At 42.3% G+C, this 25,900-nt stretch overlaps 1 protein-coding gene across 10 annotated transcripts in view; it reads left to right on the top strand.

Moving 5' to 3' along the window:
- The window catches only part of LOC105207535 (protein turtle), a 306,264-nt gene extending 280,456 nt beyond the window's left edge, over nt 1-25,808 (top strand). For 7 of the 10 annotated variants that reach the window (XM_039449815.1, XM_039449814.1, XM_039449818.1 and 4 more), the window contains 9 exons: nt 1,091-1,378; nt 1,582-1,991; nt 2,428-2,699; nt 2,945-3,117; nt 5,064-5,144; nt 8,677-8,862; nt 9,066-9,293; nt 9,795-9,888; nt 18,546-25,808. In XM_039449815.1, the coding sequence (XP_039305749.1) occupies nt 1,091-1,378; nt 1,582-1,991; nt 2,428-2,699; nt 2,945-3,117; nt 5,064-5,144; nt 8,677-8,862; nt 9,066-9,293; nt 9,795-9,888; nt 18,546-19,743 (2,930 nt within the window). In that variant the 3' untranslated portion in view covers nt 19,744-25,808. Of the gene's footprint in view, nt 1-1,090; nt 1,379-1,581; nt 1,992-2,427; nt 2,700-2,944; nt 3,118-3,427; nt 3,494-5,063; nt 5,145-8,676; nt 8,863-9,065; nt 9,294-9,794; nt 9,889-18,545 lie in introns of all 10 variants that reach the window. The other 3 variants (XM_039449817.1, XM_039449821.1, XM_039449823.1) reach the window with 2 other exon arrangements.
- The last annotated feature ends 92 nt before the right edge of the window (nt 25,809-25,900 follow it).

Below are 25,900 nucleotides of genomic sequence, written 5' to 3' on the forward strand. Positions count from 1 at the left end.
ATATTGAATCGTAAACAAACGCTTTTTTTTCCTCGTACGATAACCGACAGACGCGTACACGATTTCGTGCGATGCGATAAAAATAAAATAGTCGGCTATCGACTTTGCGCAGCTTGAATTTTGTCATCGAGACACACACACACACACACACACACACACACACACACACACACACACACTCTCTCTCTCTCTCTCTCTCTCTCTCTCTCTCTCTCTCTCTCTCTCTCTCTCTGTTCCAATTAATGCCTTTTAACATACAAATCCGAGGTCGTTAATTCCTCGACAATTCCGCGTATGCTCGCTCGGTTTCATCTAAAAGGCTCTCTCCTTTCTCCATCCGTTCTCTGGCAACCAACGCGGAGATGAAGGCTCCCGTAAGCCCGACGAATGACGATAGATCGGATTGCGGAAAATGCCGCGGAATCACGCGCGAAGGTGGAGTTCGGTCTTTTGTACGGTGAGAATCGATCTTCCGCTATAATACAGAGAGATATTTCGCTTCTGAGGCGAAGCCGCAAGTTTTGAAATTCTTCGGGCGTGAAGACGAAGCGCGAGACGAACTGTGGGCGTGGACGACGTTATATCGATGAAGATATAATGCACCCTGTTGAACGCGCCTTCCTCTCTCTCGCGGACTCAGAGGCGCGGAAATCACGAAGGCGAAAGGCAAATTCGTGGATACATGCGCTCAACTGATGCTTGTATCCTTTTTGCTTATCCATTCGTCGCTTTTTTCTTTTACTTACAAGTGAGAGAGGGAGAGAGAGAGACAGAGAGAGAGACAGAGAGAGAGACGTTATCGAGAATCGATGAAGACGCTATTGCGCTCCGTTTCTCTCTCTGTGCCTGCCTGACGGCGAGTCAGATGCACCGCATGCTGTCGTCTCTTCCGAGATATCTTTGACAGCGAGACAACCAATATCAGCGGTCAATCGCCACCGCAGATCCTGGATGCGATAGCTACTACTACGTGAATACATCGGTTGCGTTTGGTTTCGGTGACCGTAATCGATATTCCGCCTCTTTGGCCGTCCTCTCGGCCCGCAGTCGAAGCTACGCTATAAAAATCGTGCGTTTGATTGATTCACAGGTGGAGCCGTTATTATGGTGCCGCCGACGAATCAAACGAAGCTGGAGGGCGAGAAGGTGCAATTCTCCTGCGAGGCGAAAGCACTTCCCGGTAACGTGACGGTGCGCTGGTTTCGCGAAGGCGCCCCCGTCACGGAGGTCTCGGCCCTGGATACCAGAGTGTCGATCAAGATGGACGGCAGCCTGGTTATCAACCCCGTCAGCGCCGATGACTCCGGTCAATACTTGTGCGAGGTCACTAATGGCATCGGCGATCCTCAGACTGCTAGCGCCTATCTGAACGTTGAGTGTAAGACTCCTTTGGATGTTAAACAATCAAAATTGAAATTCGTCGAGTTGAAATTTAGAAAGATCTAAATGTGTCAAAGTGTCAAGGGACTGTGCGATGTATCTTAAAACAGAGATTAAGCCGACTCTACGAAACAGTACAAAATTCAATGTGATTAACGTCCGTAGGATTAATGTCTCCCTTGTGGATTTTGCGTTTTTCAGACCCGGCGAAGGTCACGTTTACCCCCACTGTCCAGTACCTGCCGTTCCGTCTGGCCGGTGTGGTCCAGTGTTACATAAAAGCCAACCCGCCTCTGCAATACGTGACCTGGACCAAGGATAAACGCCTACTCGAGCCTTATCAGACGAAGGACATTGTTATCATGAACAACGGCTCCCTGCTCTTTACACGGGTCAATGAAAATCACCAAGGCAGATATACCTGCACGCCTTATAACGCCCAGGGCACGCAGGGCAGCTCGGGTCCGATGGAGGTCCTCGTGCGAAACCCGCCTGTCTTCACCCTCGAGCCGGAACCAGTCTACACGAAGAAGGTCGGCGAGACGGTCGAGATGCACTGCGACGCTCAAGAGGCCGACGGAACGCAGAAACCAACGATACAGTGGCATCGGGTATAGTTGCAATTAGACCAAATATATTCGTTTAAATAATTAAACGAAATTCTCTCTTTCATTATTTCATTTTTTTCATCGCATTTAAATACACTTTTTTAAGTTATTGTTTGCAACCACTCCGATGGTGAAATCGACATTTCTATCATTGCTATATCAAAACAATTAAAATAATTGGTTTGTATTTTTTTTATCCGTTCGTAACAATGTGCATTTTTTCAAATTTTCCGTGATTTGCAATATACAAATAATCAAATTGATTGATTTATTTTTTTTCCTTTTTTTATTTATTTTTTTTTTTTTTTCAAAGACACGTATCTAATAAATAGTTTAAATAATAAAAAAATACACGTAATCTCGTCGATAGTTCTAGCGTTAAGAAATAGAGCCGTGTGTCGTTGCACAGTACCGTTAAACACTTCTGAAATGATCTCAGAGGGATGGCGGACCCATCCAACGCAGTCGAGCAAAGACCGTCGGCGGCAATTTAACCATAGAGAGCCTTCGACGCGCGGATTTCGGATTTTATCAATGCGTCGCCTCCAACGAAGTCGCCACCATCTCATCCTCGACGCAGTTGATCGTCGAGGGCACGCAACCCCATGCACCTTACAACGTGTCGGGCACTGCCACGCAATTCGCGGTAACGCTAATTTGGTTACCAGGCTATTCCGGTGGTCCTGATTACAAGCAAGATTATACTATCTGGTGGGTATACCCGGGATAGGGTTGATAGATATTACCGTTTAAGGTTCCTTCTATCGACGCGGACAATAATTGCTTTGCTCGATTAACGAGCCACGGCAATTCCCAATATCGTAAAAGCAATTTCACTTGTATGGCGCATGCAACAGCCATCGATATCGTTTATAAGCGGACCGATAAAATTCTTTCAGTCCACTTCAGAAATTCTCGATAATCTTTAACGTTTCATTTTTGCCTCTTGCCCCCAGGTATAGGGAATCGGGAACTTCGGAATGGAAGACAATCCCCGTGACTCCATCGGGCAGCACAACGGTGACGATCAACAATCTCACGCCTAGCACGCTCTACGAATTTCAAGTAATCGGGAAGAACGCCCTAGGCGAGGGAATGCTGAGCAAAGTCATCACAGTCAGAACGCTCGGTATGAAAACCGCATATTATATGAAATACACAAATGAAATTATTTCATCAATCGAAGTTCACGATCAATTTAATAAATCAAAGATACAAGTCTAACGAGCAAAACTCGATGATCTCAAAATAAATTGAGTTGAATTGCTAATCATGTGTCTATCTAATTAGAAACACTAATTATGAATATTTATTAATGCCAATCTAACCAGTAGTAACTAACAAATCATTACAACTTATTCGCCGACTAACAAACTAATCTTTGCTATCTGTGCAAATTTTTTCCTCACTATTCGCATCTATCGCTGCGTTTCTCCAAGGCGTTGCCCTAACCCAGTCGGCGACACCTTCCGCGCCTGATCAACCCGCCTCTTCGGATCAAAGTGGTAAGACTCGAATAAAATTGTTGTTTATATCGCGAATTCTGTGTAAAGTAGAACGATAGCACGGTGGAACGTTAAAATGATACAATTCGCGAGAGAAAGTATTTAATAAAAAAGCGACGCGTTTTATGCGAGCTATCTATAAACCGTTTATACCGTCGTAAATTTAAACGCGAAAATGCATCGAGAGCAACGTGCGACGCAATTCCTTGAAGATGTTAAAATCGTCGGTTTTACTGCTAGTTTAAATCTGCAAGCTGGCGATACGCGATCGGTTCGGGGAACATCTCGAAATATCCGCGACTCACTTCGTAAGCTGAGAATGGCATCTCGATGACTGTCGAAGGGAAATTCATGCGTGAGGGGGTGTCGTTCTCGTTTCGCTCCGCTATGATCCTCTCATCGGGATATCGATCCGGGAATCGAAAAGTAGTGCGATTCCTTCTTCGGTTGAAACCGTAAGGTGGGAAAAAAGGGAGATAAGAGAAGGAACAAAAAGGGGTGAGAAGAAGGCGACAAGATAAGGAAAGGGGCGGGTAACAAGGGGACAGCGAACGCGGATGCGGAATGAGGAGCGGAGAAAAACCGAGAAAAAGGAAAGGAACGGAGACTTCCGTGGCGACTTATCGTATCGGAAAACCCATCGAGCCGTTCATTCTGCTTCCGCTTTTATTTCCTTCCCTCGAATCCACCGGTTCATTGCCTTCCATTTGTACACACCGTACCTCGAGCATCCCCCGATACCGGCGTCTAGGGATTTCTATCTGGTTACCTTTCAAACGTTTCTTTCGCCTATCTGACTCCTTTCCCTCGTTGTACCTTTTTCTCATTGTAGCGCTTTTTCGCTTCTTACGCTTATATCCCCACGCATAAGCCCGCATCATCATCGGTTTCGCTTGTTAGCCTGCGCCGACAAAGGGCCGGCTTCAACAACGCCGGTCAACCACGGTTAACTAAATTTTCTTTTTCTATACACTTTACACAAAGCGTGTACCAAAATTCGCTTTGTTTCACTAGAATACACTCTTACTTTCGAGAGTCGATCTTTTTCAATACGAACGATTTATTTACCACAATTTATGCCCAAGTTTTATACACACAAGTGTATCCAGAATTAAAAATAAATTAAAGAATAAAATTTTGTTATCCATCAGGACGTGAAGATGTAGTTCGTTGATTACTTTGACATATTTGTGAAGGAAAAATTGAATTTTTTATTTTCGTAATATATTTCAAAAATATCTCACGTAGCGTTGACGTGAAATTTTGAATAATCCTATATTGTGTTCCATATCGCGGTTAAAAAAAAAAAGAGATATTTAGGCTATAGTTAGAGTTAATTGACACTGATGAAACCAATCTTTAATACGATTAGCGGAGAGAATTTTACGACGAGTCCATTTGGATTTCATTCGCAGGAAGCGAATGAAAATAAACTTCAATTTTGCAACCTTATAATGTAAAGTTTTTAAGGATATAAACAACTTATTTATTTCGGAGCAATTTAATTTTGTTTCCTTCTGATTTTTTGCTTTATTTTAAGTTTTTTTTTGTTTCTTTTTTTTCATTTCAGACATCCTCGATTACAAAACCCTCGTATTACCGACTGATTCCACAGGAAACCCTGCGTTTCCGCCAATCTTACGACCGAAAGGTACACATTTTCTTTTCTTTTTATTTATATTGTATTTAATGGAGCCCATAAAGATGTCCTTAATACTCTGCGTTCGATAGCAACATTATCGGATGGCTATCACATCACTAAAATATTCGAAAGGGTTCGTCGCCGCTTTCACATCCGACACCTACACCCAACGCGTTATTTACAGTCAATGCATGCACGATGACGCCCAATCGTCTATCCCCCATCTCTTTATTTCCTCTCAAATTCTTTGGCAAGAATCTTTCGCGTCGCGAAGCTGGTGAGAACATAAAAAATCTTTTTTTTTCTCCCCGAAGAATCCTTCTTGCGCGAAAGGGATTAACCGCTATTACATGCTATGGTGGACATGAAAATAAGTGTCAAAAGCAGTCCGACAGGGCAATAAGAATGAAACGCGTGTTCGCGCACACCCACGCTCACGCATACAGTTCGGCATACCGCGAGGAAGATACAAAAGGAAAATAAAAATGAAATCCTCTTAGCCGCGGCGTACCGGAGAGAGCTAGACGGAAGGCATTCCGGGAGGGAGAGCAGGAAATAACATCATACATTTTGCACGTAGCAGACGGTTCCAAACAATCTACTCCGCTTTGGAGCTGAATAAACCTAAGAAAGTTTTAGTTGCCTCTCTCCCGCGAGTCGAGTTTCAATCATATTTGGATCGTCGGGCAGAATAGTGATGTGAATAAAAAAAAAGAAAAAAAATAACGGGAAGAGAGAATAGCAATACATTTCCAGCGTCCAACAATTTTTGTTGGACATAATTACATTGAAGTGAAAACTTTATATTATAATTTGTATTTTTTTGCGCAGCAGCTTTAGTATTCATTCATTTAACGTGGCGCATTGTCTGTATTTTTTAACAAAATTTATATATATATATATGTATATATAATTCTCGACTACGTACAGTTCTCCACAGAAATAACAACTATTATTTGTGCAAAACTAATAAAATATAAAATTCTCGCTCGGTGGAGGCGAGAAAAAGCGCTCGTAATGGACCGTTTGGGATGGGAGGAGAGAAAGAAAATAACATCATTTTACATACAAAGCAAATATTCGAAACAATGCAAGTCGCTAATTTTACAATTTTGTGGCCAAACCAAGCCTATATGCTGGTTATTTTCAATTTTTCACGTCAATTTCATATGTTTGCGTAGCTATATGATGAAAAACCATCGCAAAACGGTTTGTTGCTGCTAAAACTGTCTAAACGCCACAACCGAGCGCATTTATCTCGCGTGCACCCACGTACAACAAAGATCGATTTTTTGTTTTTTAATGAAAATAAGTTGTTCTTTCTTCCTCGCTGCGCACATCAGTGTGAACAAAAATCAATTTACGTACCATGCCCTACGAGAGAATGTCGAACGTTTTCTTTTGATCTCGAAAATTTGGCTCAATCTTGCCAGCTTTACGAAATATTGATCAATTTGAATGGCGCTAAGAAAAGAGAAATTGCGTCCAATCGCCAGCGCGTACGGAAAATCCGCGGACTTCAATAAATTCGCAAGTATTTTAAACAAAAATCACTGGTTGCGGCTTTCTACCGTCCGATCGTAACTAAGAAAATTTATTGTTTGCTTAATTAACGTAAGCAAACATTCGTGAAACAGATTTTACGTTTGTCGATCGCGATTTGCAGAAACAACGAGGCGATTTTTGTCAATTCTCCATAAATTCCGCCGAGATATTTTCCAGAACAGTCCATTAAATTGATAGGAGAGCAGAACGGCAGAATGAAACGAGATATTTGCTTTGTTGGAATAAATCCGTGAAGCAGATTGGATGAATCAGAATATGACGGAACATAAACAAGGAAAAAAAAGAAGGAAACCGAAAGCAAAATAAAATAAAGTTCGCACCTCTCCGTGTGAATTATTCGCGCAGCGCGAGTTGTTTTCTTGCTCGTACTTCAGCGTAATTTTTTTTATTTTTTTATTTTTTAATTATACGTTGTAATTCACGGCATGAAATCATACAGCTGCTATAAAAGAAATGGTGCTACTCGGACGTTAATAAGGTTAACGCGTGTACGCCGGAAGTAATTAGGTCGTAACGTTATATGTGTAAGAAGTGATGAAAGAAGCTGATCTCACGCCTGACTAATCCGATTAACAAGTTACGTCAATAGTCATTTCATTCCGACCTAGTGACTTCGCTAGTGACTTTAACAAAGATTGGAGTACATGCCGATTGATTGAATTGATTCTGTATATACAATATTTTATTCGTTTTTTATCCTATATATATTACATTAAATATTATATTACGCAAAAGAGATAGTATGCAAACGTCAGCCTTGCCGTATTTTAAACACTTTCGTAGTGTGTCGATCTTAATTTATCGGGACATTCACCGTCATATTACGAACTTGTGCATACGAAAATAATGAAATATTCATATTTAAAATAATCCCTGTCTCAAAACGAACGTAGTTGATCCATCGTGTTTATACTGGCGCATTCGCTCGTATCAGCCCCAATGTTAAGGAATTTTTTCCTTTTATTTATTTATTTTTTTTGCGTAAGCGACATATCGCAGTCGACCCAGATATACGCGACGATGAAAAAAAAGTCAGACGTACAACTCGATGGCGCGAATACCGATGGATTTGATAGATGCGAAAATGTCGCTGCGGTCGGAACGGCGTTAACGTTTCCATCAAAAAAAGCTTTCCGCTGGTGCTGCAATTCGGTGCATCACCGGAATTATTTCGGAATTACGACAGCAACATTTATTTGCTGACGCCAAAGAGATTTTCCCCACGTAGGTGTTTTTTTTTTTGCTTTTTTTACATTTCGTACATACGGTTTACGCAAAATTTTAAATCTCTCTCTACTTTATTACGAGAGAGAGAGAGAGAGAGAGAGAGAGAGAGAGAGGGAGAGGGAGAGAGAGAGAGAGAGAGGGAGAGAGAGAAACTATTTATCAGTCGTCAGTAACATAAAACGTATACTAAGAAAAAATATACTGAAAAGACAAAATTTTCTTTAATTTTAGTAAACCATGTATTTGCATACGACTGTAAACGCATTTTTCAAAAATAAGAAATTGTATTTACTAATGTAAAGAACATTCTCCTTTTTAATAAATCATTTACTAATTATCAAATCTATTTTATGCAATACGGTCAACGTTTATTAAAATATGAATTTTATTTTGTATAATTTAGTGATTTTTTAATTAAATTAAGAAAATGACTCTTATCTTAAATAAAGTATTCATTAATTATAAAAAGTTACTTCGACATAGTATTTCAGTATTAATTAAAATATAAATTCTATTTGTTACAATTTAGCGATTTTCCTTATTTCTTAATATTAATGAAACAATTTACTATAATTAAGAATAGAGTTTTACAATTTAAGAATTTACTAAAATTAAGAAAATGTTTTCTCAGTGTACCGAACAACATAAGATCAGAAAATTACAAGAGTGCGTGATCTTGGATTAGTTTATTAACTTATTCAATGTCATTATTTCCAGTCAAACTAATCGTCGTTATTTAAATTGCCAGGACCAAAGCCAGGTACTCCCCGGAACCTCACGGTGACGGAAATCAGCAACGGTTTTCTGATAACCTGGCAACCTCCCGTGGAGAAAGCCCATCTTATCCAATACTATACTATCAAGTACAAGACGGACGGACCTTGGAAAACGCTCAACAAGGGCCAAATACGACCCGAGGAGACCAGTTATTTAGGTGAGACACTATTGCCCTCCTCTATCTTTCTCTCTTATTGATTGCAGCAATTATTACGCAAAGTTTCTCATATGATCATCGGACAGGCGTTCAGCATCGAGTATGAGTAATTCCCAAACACCCATTAAACAATATCACTTATCGAACCGACTTTCGAGAGTACAGCTTTCATGCAATTTCCCGTTTAACGCGAACGCCCACAGTGAAGAACCTGGTCGGTGGTAGGACCTACTATTTCCAAGTGTTCGCCAACTCAGCCACAAATTACGGCGCGAGCGACCAGGTGAAGTTTGCCGTGCCGGCTCGTGTTAAGCACAAAGCGATCACCGCGGGCGTCGTCGGCGGCATCCTCTTCTTCCTTGTCGCCATCATCCTCAGCATATGCGCGGTGAAGATATGCAATAAACGGAAGAGACGAAAACAGGAGAAAGGTATGAACGCCCCGTGGCGTTATCAGCGTATCGTCCACCGTTTTGCCCGCAATTCGCCTGGGCCTGTGCTCCTGGTTGTGTCGTCTCTATATTGACTTTCTCTTCGTAAAGTCTCGAAATTAACGCCGCATGTAGTCAAGATACTTAATTGAGTTATAATATTAAAAGCCTTAGCTTAATCGTTTGGATTTAAACACGTACGATTTTAATCTACTAACTGCTAATTAACTGTTTTTCATTCGTACACATTACGTCCTTTTGGAACGGATCAGAGCATCCAAGTTTGGGTAAAGTAAGTTTGTTTCTATGAATATTATGCGTTATTTCTCTTATTTGGTCCGCCCTGGGCTCGCTTATCTTTTTAAAAACTCACATCGTGATAGTAATTTGTATTCAGTGCCCAGGACTGGCCAAAGAGACGGCTACGATTTGGCAACGCAGACGCCTGGCATGCACCTGTGAAATTGAACATGGATTTAACATAGTTATGTAACATTGTAGAACTGCTTTCAGCGTATAATATGGTGGCCTGCCGGCTCACCGACGCCAGGAACGGCGCAGGGCAGGGGCCCCAGGGAACAGTGCCTTTGAAAAAGTGAGTGTCTACCATCCGAAATACCATTATTCCATTAGGTCCTAAAGAATCTTAACTCATGATACTTTGAAACATTTCTAAAGGATTCGATCATACGACAAATAGATCGATTGGGTCGCAACTGCACCAGACATCTGTTTCATCTTCAATCTGAGATTTGCAAAAAATATATCAGATTCATTCAATAATTTGGGAAATAACGTCTTTTCTAATTATGACATATAATTCGATATGTATTCGAAAATTACTCAATCAATAAATTTTCGTAGAAAATTCGACGAATTCTGACGGTAATGCGATTGGCATTCAAAGTGTTTTAAAGCATCGATGGCTCTTCAGAGACTGAAGAGGCCTGTGAGCGCTTGATTAAACGTAGGTCGCACAGATACCGAGGATCAACGGTTTTGTACCGTCAAAATGCGTCACGAAGTGCAGATGCGACTTCAAAGAAACATATATCACTTAGGTTTAGCCAGAACTAGTAATTAAGTCTACTCCATCCTCTCTTAACGAGTAATAGGCGACTGAAGCACTTCAAGCATTTGCGAAATCTTTCACGAATAATCTTCTAATCAACAGATATTCAAATATTCATCCCTTTTATATATATATATACAGGGTGTTCATTAATTGTTGTACCCACTTTTTACCATAGGAGCATGATTTACCGACGGATATATATTTTTAACATATTATTATATTAGAAATAACAAATGCGTGCTCCTATGGTAAAACGTGGGGACAACCATTAATGAGCATTCTGTATATATATATGTATACTTCGTATCGCTCTTACGTCAACGACTCTCTTTTTACCATATAGCCATAGCTTTAATAATAATCCCTCTTACAATGTCACTTCTCAAATTAATAATACCGCTCGATTATTTTACGAGCTAATCGGAAATGTTCGATGACATGCCGTTGTCGTACCAGCGACACGTTTACAAAGACATATACGACCGCAAGACTTAGTGAGACGTACGGAGAGAAATCCATTCTCTCTCTTGCCGTCAGCTCGATCCACTTTGACAAAGGACAAGCGCTATCCCCCTGAAACGGGGGATTAAGGAAACGAGGAACGACAGAACCTCTTTTGATCTACTTGCGCCATACATAACACACTATGAGCTTTTCGATGTATATATCTCGTAGCAATTAAACCGGCAGACTAAACCGCAGCAGCAGAGGTATTTTGGACGAGGTTGGAGAAACGATCTTTCGATAATCGATAAGTAATTTACGCAGACACTCCCACGCGCAACACCGCGACGTGCGTGCGTGCGTGCGTGCGTGCGTGCATGCGTGCACGTTTCATTAGGCATGAACGAAAAAATCGAGTTCGCTACGTGCGATCTGGCGTTCCGAATCGAATCGAATTCTCGTAGCTCGAATCAAACAGCGCACGGTGAATCGTTTGCAGCGGATAATTGCGCGCGCGCGCGTGTGTGTGACGACCAGGTCCTCTCTTCCGTAGAAATTCGTTCTTTTTTTTTCGAGCGATGCGAAAATAGCGAAAAGAAACGGAAGTTTCGTGCGAGGGACGGTGCAGCTTTTCGCAAATAAATGTGTGAACCGATCGAACAGCGGTACCTTATTATCTTCACTCGGTTTGAGAAACAAGAGAAACTTGCGAAAGAGTACTTAATGCAAATGTAATTATTTCATTAAATTAATAAAGATCTCGGATTTTCTTTTATTTTGTAATCGCGAAATCGCGTGATTTGATTCTATCGAGGAACGGACGACTTGATTTGGATCGCCCTGATCGCGATTCGCGCGATCTGAAATGACATTTACATACTGAGAAAGGACGAACGAGAAAACGAGAATGGAAACACACAGACGTGCGATCGCCACACGTCGCACGTCGTACTTTTTGACGCACCCTCGTGCGTCCGGGGAAAAGAGAAAAGAGAAAAGAAAAAAAAAAATAAGCCACGGCGTAGCGCGTGGGGCGTTCGGCTTACATATTAATGATTTCACGCCAAGCGGACTGCACGTGTAGTAGCGGGTAACACAGTGACTCTATTATGATTTCCATCGCGGCATCCAAAAGTCCACAATACGACTGCAGTGATGCCTATTCTGGATCGTAACTCGCCATTGATTTTACGCGACTCCGATGCCGCCGCCTCTTTGCGCGCCACCCGCGTTTCGTTATTCGCTTCCGGCCGATCCCGAACCCGCGCGACGATTTTTTAGAACAATTCACTCGCGCGACGACTTTTGGAACAAATCATTCGACCCAGCCATGTTCACTATCATCGTTTTATCAGTCGCACCGCTGCCCTTGTTTGAGTCTTTTGAGTGCAATTATTATTCGGTATTATATCATTCGTCCCGAATCTCTTCTCATGTATCTTATCGTAGCGCTTATCGTGAGGGTGCTAATAGAGATCCAGTCTTCTTTATCCTGCTCCCTCTCGTGATCATCCTTACACGCACAGGCAACGTATCATGCTGCTCACAACTGCACAATACGAACCTCGATCCATCAATCGAATGTATATAGACTGAGGTACGATCGCACGATATCTAATACAGATTTTCTCGCAGGTTCGAAGACGATTGCGAAGCTGTTCCGCAATGAACTGCACATATGTGTAATTATGAATCAAAACTAATTTCGCAGCCATGGCGCCGTACATATTTTCGACTATTACCTCTTACATCATCTATTTTACGATCAAGCATGCGCTTTTGTAATTGATATGTACGAATATATTGATCGTAACTTTTTTTATTTATTTTTTTTACTACAATCAGCAGGCTAACTCTATCATGTCGTAAATATATTTCAGTGTGATGTTACCGTAATCTAGACTTAATACTGCCTTGCGTGTAACTGTTCTAATGTCTCCAGTCCTTAAACAAAAAAAATCCTACGAAGTGTTCTATTTCATGCCGCCGTCATATAAACGTATCATCCGTCACCCTCATGATAAGTCGAAACGTTCATCGCACAAATTTTCTTCGTTGAAAGCACGGTCGCGTTTGTCGAGAGTTGTACCGAGAGAGATCGATATTGCACGTTTATATACCTACACGTTATATATCCAGAACGGGCTGGACGGTTCAGCCACTGCCAAGAGTCTTTTTCTCCAAGGCCCGCATTCGTGGTCACGTGTCTGGACTGTGTGCCGAGTAAAAGCAACGACTGCAATTTCTCTCTAAAGCTTCAACAATGTTTGAACACGAGACATTACACTAATTTTTCCACGGGACAACGACAGCCGCGTTTGATCATGAAAAACTTAACGAAGTTAAAGTAAGTTAAGGAGAACGTCGAGCTTAACGTAATTTTCATCTGTTGCATTATACAATGCTACGTAGTTTTTTTTTGCTGACAATAATTGCAGTCGGTGTGCTTGTCCGTTGAGCAGCTCGAAACATCGATTACGAATACAGGCCTGAAATGATCTCGGTATTAAACATCGAGGTCGCGATCAGAGCAAGGATCAGAAGAGAGCCGACGCGAGCTAGAGAATAGCGTCAAGGGTCGAGAGACTTTGGAGAGGAAGGGCGCAGGGTCAGCTATTTAGTGAACGTTATCAGTCAAAAGAAAAGAAAGGAATTGAAAAGAAAAGCGGCAGATAATAGAGTCAATCGATCGTAATCAACGAAGGAATTTTCCCGCTACCTTTCTCTCTATCTCTCCCTATTTTTTGTTTCTTCCTGCGTCTCCGACCCTAAACCAATTCTCGCGCAAAACGGCCAATCGTGAGGAGGCCGACAAACGAGTTAAGCCAGTCAAGATAGGGGCAAAAAAAGAAAAGAAAGAAAGAAAGAAAGAAAAAAGGAAAAACGAAAGACAAGACGATAAGAAATCGTGGGCGTCTCTTGTCCTCCTCTCTCTCTGTGTTTTCTGTAGGTCGACAAATCTAAACGCGTGCGGCGAGTCAGTCTCGACGCTGACCCGTTGCAGCCCGTTGAATCCGCAACTACCACCACCACCACCACAACCTCTTCATCAATCACCACTTCCTACGCAAGTAACCACCCCTGCCACTGCCACCTCGGAGCCGGTCCACGAGCAGGCCCCCCCGAACCGTGATCGTGACCATCACGCACTCCACCTCGATAATCGAGATTACGAGAGCGTGTTTATCATAGAGAGGCGGAACAGTAAGCCTAACCTCCGCTAGCCACACAGAAAAAAACCAAGTACTACCACTACTACTATTACTACTACTACTGCTACTACTACCACTACCTATTACTGCTACTACTACCGCTACTACCGCTATTATTACCACCACTACTACGTATCCGTGACCACGGTTGCTCCCGAGAACCACGAAAATAAGCTCCCGCCGACGGTATACGTATATGTGTTTGTGTGTGTATAAACACGTCGTACCGAGCGGTCCGTCGATCGATCGAACGAACTGTCAGATCGATTTCATTCTCCATCATTCGTCGATCCTTCTCGATCGATCGAGCGAGCGAAACGCCAATTGCCGGTGGGACACATGCCCGTTACTACTACTATTACTAGTACTACCGCTACTACCACTACTGCTACTACTACCTACTACTATGCGAGACTACAGCTCTGCAATGTTACCTGCTAGGACCTACTAATCTACTACCACCTACTACTATCTACTACTACTACTACTTAGGATGATTGTCATGACTGTAGATGAGATCTGCAATACAGGCAAAACAGCTAGGAGTTCACACTAGTAACATCCAGTCAGTACCCTAATACCTTCGTTCGGCGGTCTTAGGGAGTACATAGATAAGGGAGATCGAAGCAAGGCAGTAGATTTCTTTCCTTCTTTTTTTTTTTAATTCTTTTTTGCCGATCTGCGAAAAATTTATTACGATTATTCTCACGTACTGCATTACACTCATTGTCATCAGTAAATCGATCTACGTTGCTTCTTTTACGTACTGTATTTCGAGGACGAACCGGGAGTAACCCCACATCGCGGTATCCGCCTCTCTTTCATTATCTTATCGTGCTTTACTCATTACATTGCTCTTTTATTGTGTGTACGCATTTTTTCATTCTACACAGGATCCATTGTCACGCGCGCTTATTAAAGAAGCAAAAATTATTATTACCTACTACTTTGACTCAATCTATTCCTTCAGTCTTCACATTATTGCTTTTCTGTGGAAATCACCATTATGATACTTCTTTCCTTTACGAAATTACAAAGTGTTTAACTCATTGTCTTTATATTAATACTTAATTTTCCTTTTCATCATTAACTGACTAATTTGCGCTGAGCGCAATATGTGCGAGCGGCGCAATATATCTGTTTAACTATTCTTTTCTTTCTCGAAAATAATTTTTATCCGAGGGACTGCAGCAAGCATTCTAAATAGTTCTCAATAACTTTCAAATGGAAGACATTCATATTTTATTACTCTCAGATAGATTGCGCCTATTAAATTATTCAGAATCTTTATTTAGTCTTTCTGCGAGATTTTTAAACCTCTTTATCTCATATTATATGCTTATCCTTTTATCGCTACTGTATTCTTTGTCGCATTTGTACTTATCACTTTGTGATATTTCCATATTCAATTTTCATTTATGTCTCTATTGCCATTAAACTACCATTTGTATATTTCTTTTGCTTTTACAGCGCTCAATATGATTGCAATACTTTTCAAAGTATGTCAGAAATTTCTTATTTTTCTTCTATAAATACTTTTATCGACATATTTACACATTTTAATTGTTACTACCTTCCAGATTATTATCACAAATTTGACACTAAGAGGTATATTATCCTGTTAATGCGCGCTGATTTGCCATCACAAATCACTAAATCACTAAATCGCTTGACTTTAAAACTTTCACTACGACGACGCTTCTCACTCATCACTTATCTATTAAATTAATTGTTAATTGGCAGATGAATTTGCGGCGACTCGATGTGTTACGCATTTTATGAGTATTATTTTCATTCATCCTACGTCTACGTCTACGTTGTTTATTCAGAAGTATTTCCGTAGAAATTGCTTTGTGCTTCATTAAAATAACCATCGAGTTTCCTTATGACAGTTACTTTTCTTAATCTTCGTACACCGCGCAATGAACATTTCTCTTTCTTAGATGCATTCCTTTTAGCATCTATTAAAACGTATAAATAAACAGCTAGCAGGAAGCTACTGGTATATCTTCATAACTTCTCGCGTAAATGCGCGCAAATTTATTCATACATCTTATATTTTGTAATAATTGATATCTCTCTGCGAAACTTATCCAGTAGCTTGCTGCACATTTCTAAACAATTCTAAAACTCGGTTTGATGCATGTTACTTAATGATCGCATTACGCAACAATGTCTTTTTAATTAAAGACAAGTTATATTAATAACGTTTAATAAATTTCGAAGCACATTTCACCAATGTCAGACCTATACCAAACTGCTTCACATTACTGATCACGTATTAGCTCGTCATATCACGATATTAGTCCACAACATTAGTCTTACCACGTGCTATTCTCACAATATTATTCAACGAGATTTTCTCAATCATACATACACAGATCGCATGTTACACGAATATCGCCTCATACTTCGTGATAGAAAAGCAATATTCGTATATCCGATAATAGCCGGCCGACGAATTGGTCGTTATATTGAAGGAACGTTTGTCAGAGGAATCGAATAAAACTTCGATTTGCGCGACACCAAAAGTTCCAGCGGCGGCGCGGCTGTACATATGGCACGTCGGGCTGCAACGATTATTGCGGCGCGCACGGCCACGACGGAGCTCTAATTCAAGCTTCTTGTGTTATTTGATTGTTTCCAGTTTGTCGATTGTAGACGACCAATAAACAGACAGACACGCTCACGCTTACACGCGAACACGCGGCAATAAGCAAGGCGGAGATAGGTAAGCCGCGCTCGTTGCGGCCACGCGAAAACTTGTACCCGCATATACAGATAGCCACCGTTGTCGTATCCACCTGTTAATCGTTCACAATGCCTCGTTGCATTATCCCATTCAACTCGTTGAAATCTATCTATACACTTAAATTACCCTCCTATCCTCTAAAGTCCGATATGCAATTAATTTCAACTGTCCGCACTTTTATAATTTGCTCTATATCATAAATCTTCGTTTCTATATCTCCCTTACAGGATCGAGTGCTTTCCGAAGGAATTATGTAATGTGCATTATATTATACATATATGTATAGTAAATAATGCATATAACGTATAAAAATTCAATTGGATTATTCAATCAAATCTCGCGAATACGCTGCCATGTTTACAAGAAGGCTTATCTTTTCAAAAGAGAAATAACGCAACTCGAGTGGTGACAAATAACGTAATTAGTCGCGATTTTTTTTACTACGAAGCACTCGACTGATCATTCATGTACTTGTATCTCATTTTTCTACATGTTTCACTATGTCTTTGTTACCTCTTATGATACTCTCTCTCTCTCTTTCTCTCTCTTTTTCTAAACGAGGAAACAGTGTACTGTTCAAGACGCCTTTCTACTTTCGTGTTAAATCCGATATTAATCCAGTCAAATGAATGCATAACGATGAAACGCGTCTCCACCGACACCCATAAGACACTATTTATCTATTTGCTCCCTAACACCACCGCCTAGAAGTAACGTTCGGTTATTTAGCGTTATATTTCTTATCATTATCGCCACGATATATTGTTTTTTGTGAATGTAATCGTTGTGTTACAACATTCTCTCTCCCTCATCTTTCCTTGCTGCCGGACCCGAAGGAGGAGAAAAGGTGACGAGTTTCGGAGCACCTAAATCCACAATTGCTATTCACTGATCGAAATCAAAAGAAAGTGCAAAAGAATCGCGCGTAAAAAGAAATTTCCATGAGAACGAAACAAAATTTTGCGAGCAAAAAGAAAAGAAAAGAAATTTATACAAGAGAAGCATAAGATTCTCTCGTTTTGCGAAAATTAAAGAAAAAAAAAAGATCTACTCACTGCCGAGGCCTACCCATCCACAACCCACGTCACACCCGACCACTCGTGCACCGGAATGTGCATGCGCATGCCTTCCCTGCCTGCATCCGTTATTCGTTATTATACGTACGAGTAATTGATTATTAATAATTATCTTGCCATATTTAACTTGAACATTGGCATTTACGTTACGTTTGTTCTAGTACTCTGTTCAACTTTCGTTCGTTAACGTTGCGTGTCTTTTGCCATTCGTGTTGCACGTATTTGCCTTAACCGGGCGGCCGATGGATCACGTCGGAGGAAGAAGCGGATGATCGTAGAAGCGTTTGTCTCCGTAAACGATTTCATTAAACGAAGCATGCGACGATTCATAAATAAATTCGTGTGCGTACAATAAAAGAGTACCGAAATTTTTTCCCGAAATATCACACACAAAATTAAAAAAAAAAAAATAGAAAAAAGGAAAACACTCTCATCGTACTAGAAATAGTTTTGAAATAACGTCACATGCAACGATCACCATCATGTTTGTTCTCGTGTTATTCAACGCGCACTGAAATTCGCGATAAAATAAGAACTACATTTACGTTTGGAAAAAATTTCGGTACTACGTACAATGGGTGATGGAAATCGCACGCAGATTCCACGCCAAGATCATCCTCCGACGATTTCGATCGAGCCGTGCCTATCGATCACCACTGTCGCAATCGCTCTAACGCTCCTTCTGTCCTATAGACCTAGAAAAAGCCGAGTACCAGGTTTAAGCCTTCTGAAGGAGATCCTGAGCCCGGATACCCCGGATTCGTGCCGTTGTCGTCCGCTGGGCAAGATCTCGCGGGCGGCCGACGGCCGGTTCGTCGTGGCGGACTCGGTCCTCAGCTCGGCCAACAACAGCATCCTGGACGTCTCTAGCAGCGACGATGGTGGTTTCCTGCCGAAGCAGCGGCTCAAGTCCTCGTGGCGACGGCCGCTGGTTGGCACCAGTCAGCTCAGCTTGAGATCCGAAGGCAGCGGCGTGTCCATTGGTCCTCTGCCATCGAGCTGTCATCACCATGGCGTTGTTAATCCGTTGGCGGGGATACCGCCCGCAACCATTTACACGATCACGTCGCCCAGGTTTCTAGCCAGTTCGCCGAGCGGGGCTCAGGTTCCCTGGACACCTTTGTACTTCAGCGATCTCAGCTCCGTCAAGCAACCATCCTCCGGCGAACGTTCCTTCCCTACGCCGCCCGGCTACCTCCAGCTTCGCAGCGTGCATCAGCGATACAGCCAAGAGTTGCCATCGCTCAAGGCGATCCACGCCGAGTCGAGGCGGTTCGTGCCAGTGCAGCCATTGGCGACGTCTTCGCCGCCGCAGCCAGCCGGACGACCGAGGGCGAGGTTGCCGCCGAGACACGCCAGGCACGCCAGATCGGCACCGGAGCTCGCTGCCTCGCCCGACCTGGAGACCTCGCCCGAGAGCAGATCGAGCAGTTCGGGTTTCGGTAGCAAGAATACCTCGCAGCAGAACCAGAGCTCAAGAAGCGGTAGTACGGTCGCCGAATGGAGGCCACCGCCTTACAGGCCACCCCCGCCGCCGTTAGTCGGCCGCTGGCTCGAGCTTCAGGATCAAGCCAAGGTGGGGCACACGCACATACAGAACGCCGTGGACGCCGGCAGCGTCGACGGCCACTACGAGTTCGATCCGGTGTCGTGCACGCCGACACCCACGTCGGCCTCGACGCCTACGCGGGAGGAGAGACCACCGATGCATCAAATCCACACGATCCACGTTCCCCACATTCATCAAGTGCACACGGTACAACAGCAGGCGCCCAGGTACAGCAGAGAGAACATAGAGGCCCGAGTACAGGCAATGAAGGCGGAATTTCATCAGTTTCGGCAGAGACAGGCGAGAAGACGACAAAGCGCGCACTTGGAAAGCGCGTGTTGAACGAGATCGATGAGAACTCGAGGGAGATCTTGATGATAGACCAACGATGCCGCTGCATCGTCAGTCTTACGTACAATCGAATTGAAAACGATTTCAATGATCGCAGAGTTAAATACAGAGTTAAATAATGTGAGAGACGAAAGTAATTCTTGAAAAGAAGAGAAGCCGAGAGAAATTTTGAGGAAAGCTAGCTATCGCTCGTGATTAGATTTTGGTACTGGCTCTTTTGACTACCGTAGAAAAAAAAATCGCGCGTTACAACACGGCGACGACAACGTGATCATCACCGAAGACCAACTACCGCAGCACAACGAGGATCATCATCACACGTGATTCCGCATTTAGAGGAGTTTAAGTCAATTCTAGTAGCTGGACATCCATCTACAAAAGAAGGCTGTTATAAGCATCAGCTCAGGATACATAAGTTTCGCACGACCACGAGAAGGGAGCGACGTAGTAGAACCGTACGTTAAGACGATAATCTTTCGGAGTTTCGCCCGTTTTACCGATTAAGAGGACCGTCGAGTATCCTACGGGGGAAACAATCTCGATATCATTTACTCGGGGGGGGGGGGAGGGGGGCTAACCCAGCGACGCCGATCGCGCTGGTACGATAATAGAAACGAAGTGCGTAAACGAAAATGTTCGAATCCGATTATTATTGGTCATATCCCGCGTACACCAACCACGCCTATGTCCGGTTTAGAGGACCGTGATTTTTAACGTTACTATATATATAATAATGTAGAGGAACATACGGAAGAATTCACGGGGAACGAACAGGGGGAAAGCGCTCTTTTTTTAAAAGAAAAAAAAAAAAAAACTCAGTGGAACTGTCCTTAGAGGTAGGAAGTGCGCAGAAGGAAGACAGACACTCCCGATTGGCTCAATACAGCGGGATCGTCCGGTATCGCGATCGGGACGTAAGATGATTGGAACGGAAGACAAGAAAGCAAAAGAATGGGATAGTTACGTCGGCATGATACTCCAAAGAAACTGTACCACTGTACATGCTCCGCGTATACCTTTTAAATATAAGATTAAATTTAATCGTACGCTGTAAGTAATAATTAAAAACGAAAGAAAAACAAAAAAAGTAAGATAATCGAAGAATTACCACACACACACTCACACACAATGGACATACACATACATATACACACACACAAAGTAAATATATCGAAGAGCAATGGACTCGAAACGTGATATTAGGCCGAAGCTTGCCTCGAGATTGCTTAAGGACTCACTCATACTGCACTGCCTGTTTAGGGTTTCGCTAGCGACCCAACATATTATCGGCACAATAATTTTTCTTAAGCAACGTAAAAACGAGAATAAGAATAACGTTCTTTGAATCTACGCGCCTTCGGCCAATATAACACGGCGATTGTGTGCACGCGTCCACCGTGTTAGCGAAATGCTGATATACCGGTTATCCGGAGCCCACCTTCGGTCATCCTTCTCGAGTTAGATTAGCGACGCGAGCATCACGCGCGTATCCGACGTTCTACGAATGACGTCGATCGGGCTCTTTGAAAAAACAATAATAAAAATCATTCGGGAAAAAATCTTTCAACTGCCAATGAAAACGGGGTCCGAGGGTGCGTTCGATTCATTTCGTACGAAGCGTTGACGTTAATTAAATAAGTAAAACTAGAATATTAATTAAGTGGAGAAGGACGATCAATAGAGATGACCATCATCGCCGGAAGGGAGGTGCACGCGTGCACACACGCGTCGATCAAGCCGAAATTCGTGTAATTAGAGAGACGAAGGAGTTACGAAACACGTTACATACACACGCACACATACACACATACACTTGACAAACATACATAAATACGTACACCCGACATAAATATATACAAGCGACAGACATGGAACACACAGACGGAGCACACATAATACAAGAGAGACGCGTTCTTCGAGACCCACCTAATTCTCACCAAACGCATCGGATCATCTTGAATCACGTGAGATCGGGGGCCGGTGATCGCCGATCGCGGGGGGTTCGCTCGGGCGAAACTACGGGCTAATCAGTGTCGAGCTGCGCGACCTAAACGCGAGAGAAAACGTGTACCCCCTGGGCGAGGGGGTATAAACCGGCGGCGCGCTCGTTCCTCTTACCCTTTTTTTCTAATCTTCTCTACACGTGCGACCGTGAAGACGCCCCCACGTGAGATCGGCCCGGCCCGCGGCTCCCGGCGTTTTACTTTCTTTATAGTACAAACACTTATTTATATATACGTACGTATTATACATATTTATTATAAATATTAGCAAGGGCCCTACTACTCACGATTCAACTATACTTCGACGAACCGTAACGGCGAGGGGGAAAAAAAAAGAAGAAGATGAGTAAGAAGGAGCGGCGTGGACGCCACCGAAGCGCTCTGTTGTACAATTTCGTTAAAATGTGCATGCGTGCGTGCGTATCAAGCCGAATTCGGGCCGAGCGAACGGGCGCGTGCGAACGCGAATGAACAGCTTGTTTCGATTAGCGCCGTTATTAATATTCGCGATTACCGTTCACCGAAGTTGTTCATTCATGTTTGGCCAGATCGCCGATCTGTTCGGCCTGGATCTGGCTTGACATGCGAGAAAAGAATATTGCGAGAATGACGTGGGACGAGTGAATGGAGTGCGAACGAAGGTAGACTAAAGCCGGATCTGGACCGAGCAAACGAGCGCGAGCAAACACAAATGAATTTATTTCAATGATCGCGAACATCGCGGCGTATCGCGAGTGCTGGCGGTGCCATTCGCACTCACTGAAGCAAGTTGTTTACTTCTTTCGCGTTTGTTCGCGCTTCTCTGCTCGGTACGTATCCGATTTTATACGTGAGCAAATGCGGCTATTAAGGCGATGCTGGCGTCGTCTTTTTTTTTTTACCGAAAATACAAAAATACCGTTCTTCTAAACAATCTCTTTATACTTTATATATTTCATTTTACAAAATTATAATTTCTTTTACACAATTAAAATACACATGCTAATGTGTACGGCTCTGGTCTATTTTTTTGCCAAAAGTAAAGAAATAAAAAAATTGTAGATTTTCTTATCGACGTTTACTTCAAAATGTTGATCGGAGCTGCTAATCGTTGAAACTTGATGATAAAGTTATGCATGTTATACGCATGCGCGAAACAAAGGCAGAGCCAGATATAAAATTAATAAATAAATACTGTTAAATCGTTAGAATTAAGTTTAGAAGCCTAATTTAAGAGAATATAATGTTTGCTGAATTTGTGTACATGTATGTACGTGAAATCTCGATGTAATAGTACGTAGAGATCTGTTGATGTTTCGTAAATCGTATGTATGTATGTATGTAAATCGTATGTGTGTAAGACGCGTTCAATTGGAAAAAAAAAACTGACGACGCCCAGCATTCCTTTAAAGCAAAGCAGAGAGCATAATGTAACATACACGATCACGCAAAGATAACAAAATGAACAAAAAAAAGGAGTACGATAAAAGTTAAGAAATAACGGAGGTGACACGAAAGAGTACCAATATTCTAAAGTAATTCTAATGGTTGAATTAATAATTTGATAATTAATTGATATTGTAAATCGTAAACGACGTAGCGTGTAGCGTATTAATCAACGAGAACGACGAATGCGGCGAGTATTCATTAATTAATCATTATATCCGCGCGGGAGTTTATTGCGATGTGAGATAGTACACGGAAGGACGGGGGAGGAGGTGCTGAAGGACTCGCGCCGGCAGAATGGTACCAATTTTTATCGTCAATCGCGTAAAATCGTTAATATGTTACTAGCGGTAAACGTATTTGGATGCATGAGATGTATGTAATGTTGGGGATGTAAGAGAACAGATCTCCGTCGACTTAACGTTCACCGTAGACGTTGGGGAAACGTTTTTGATAACGTGATTATAATACACGCTTCGTAATTATACATTATACACGAGAGACACCCTCTCCCCCTTCTGGATGGATGCGGCAAAAGGAAGAATCATGTACGCGAGAGAAGGTGATCTAACCAACCGACTTGTAGATGTATAAGTAACGTGTAGATATATCATAGTTAGATACAACGATCTCAAGAGGTCACGCAGTGTGAACGAGCGATAATGTGCGAGAATGAGAGAGACGAAGAGGGATAAAGAGATGAGAAAGAATGAATGTGTGTGCGCGTGCGTGTGTGAATGTTAGTGTGTGTGAGAAAGAGAGAGAGAGAGAAAGATTGAAAAAATAATGAGAAACTAAAAGAGAAAATGAACGATTCTCGGCGTTATACGTGAACCTGTCATACGGCGTGGCAGGTTCAGACGATAAAACTAATATCTTTGAAAAAGTATCCGAAATATGAGGGAGATCATGAGGTTGTGAGAGAAAGCACTGTATGTGTGTATGCGTGTGTCTGAGAGAGAAAGAGAGGAAAAGAAAAATAAGAGAAATGGCAATTTCGCTTGAAACGGCATATTTATGGATAATATGGTTGAATCGTGAATCTGTTTGTAAAACTTTATCACACGTCACGACGGTTCCGTTCGTCCTGAGTTCCTTCTTCGCGATTCGTATGGATTTACGTTCTGTCATCGTCATCGCGCACCTTTTGCGTTCGCGATATACTCGTCGTTATATCTTCGCTGCGCTGCCGCACACGCATGCAAAACTCGCGCGTGGCCGCGAGCGACCGCCGTGATTCGTGGATTAATTAATTAATTAATTAAGCGTTTCGTTCGTTATATATGTACCTGAAAGCCAGTCGCGGTTTCGGGTACGCTCATTGCCCGAAATTGCTCGAGCGAAATTCGTGAGCCCTCGAAGCAGGACGTTCGCGATTTTTGGAGAGTCGGCGATTTTTGGCATCGCGAATCAGCCGTGTGCATCTTCATTCGTCACGTGACCAGAAACGTGCGCTTATTTCGCTTACTAATGAGTTCGTGTACAAACTGTAGATAGCTATATATATTATATATACATATATTGGAAAAATACATAAATTGCTAAAGCTGTAGCTGTTATATAATATGTATGAAAGGCGATGAACGTGATGATAATCCGTAATTATAGATAACCGCGTGAAAAAATTTATTGTAGCTTGCGATCTTATCGTTAAATCACGAACGCATTCTGATCACAGTCCCGCGAAACCTTGGAAAAATATTCACAACGCGTTTGCAATGACAAATATTCGAGTCTTCGGCGTATTTAAATTACAAAGAAGCGCAACAGCGACGATGCTGCTTCGAGGTATACAGCATTCGCGCCGAATAATACGTGAGAAATGATAATTTGACGTGAAATATACATGCTAGTGTCGTACGATTCGAGATATCGGTCGAACGTCATTCCCTTCGGTCGACGCGAAATACATATTCGAGTCGAATTCAATGGCTCTCGGGTACTACGTTCTGCTTGGATCTGCGACCATCCATACGCGCTTTGGCTTATTTGAAATCTTTAAAATATGATATTTTTTGCGATACATAACGTTATCGAATATTTCACCTTTCGCAATCGCGTAGCAGATCTATGCGCTCTCGTCGAAACTCTCGTGAAGATCGTCGCAGTTCCAAGCACGGCTCTCATCTTCGAGTGCTCTCGCATCATCGTACACCGGCACAATTGCTATTGTAACGATATTTATTGCGCCAAATTGAATTCGAGGAAAGGAGACAGAGCAGATATGTTTACTTCCTTTTTCCATTATTCTCTTATTTTTAATATTAAATTCGTTTCTTTTGTTGAGTCATCGGAATGTACCTTCACACTCGTAATCATTAGCCTTTTCACGCCACTGACATCGAATCGCTTCTACCCACGCATGTAACGTTCTTCTGTATCGTCTGTATCTTCACTTCCGCTTATTCTCGACTGTAATCCGCCGTCGGACTTGTACACGGTGCGTTGAACCGTTTCGTTGTCACTTTCGCGAATGCTCGTTGTTCACCTCCATACCCAGTTTGATTGATTGATCTATGCTTTCTCGCGAGCCCCCCCACGAGAACTCTAAGACGTACTAACTTAGGACAAATTGTAGACAATTTATTATTAAATAAAATGAAAAATAAATCGACATTTGAAACGAAATGGGGGCAACGTTCCCAGAACATTTGCATTGTATTGATTTACCATTAAACACGTGTGCAACGCATTTTGTTTCGGTACAGTTACGTCTTTTA

The sequence above is a fragment of the Solenopsis invicta genome, chromosome 5 (assembly GCF_016802725.1).
Source record: "Solenopsis invicta isolate M01_SB chromosome 5, UNIL_Sinv_3.0, whole genome shotgun sequence".
NCBI lineage: Eukaryota > Metazoa > Arthropoda > Insecta > Hymenoptera > Formicidae > Solenopsis > Solenopsis invicta.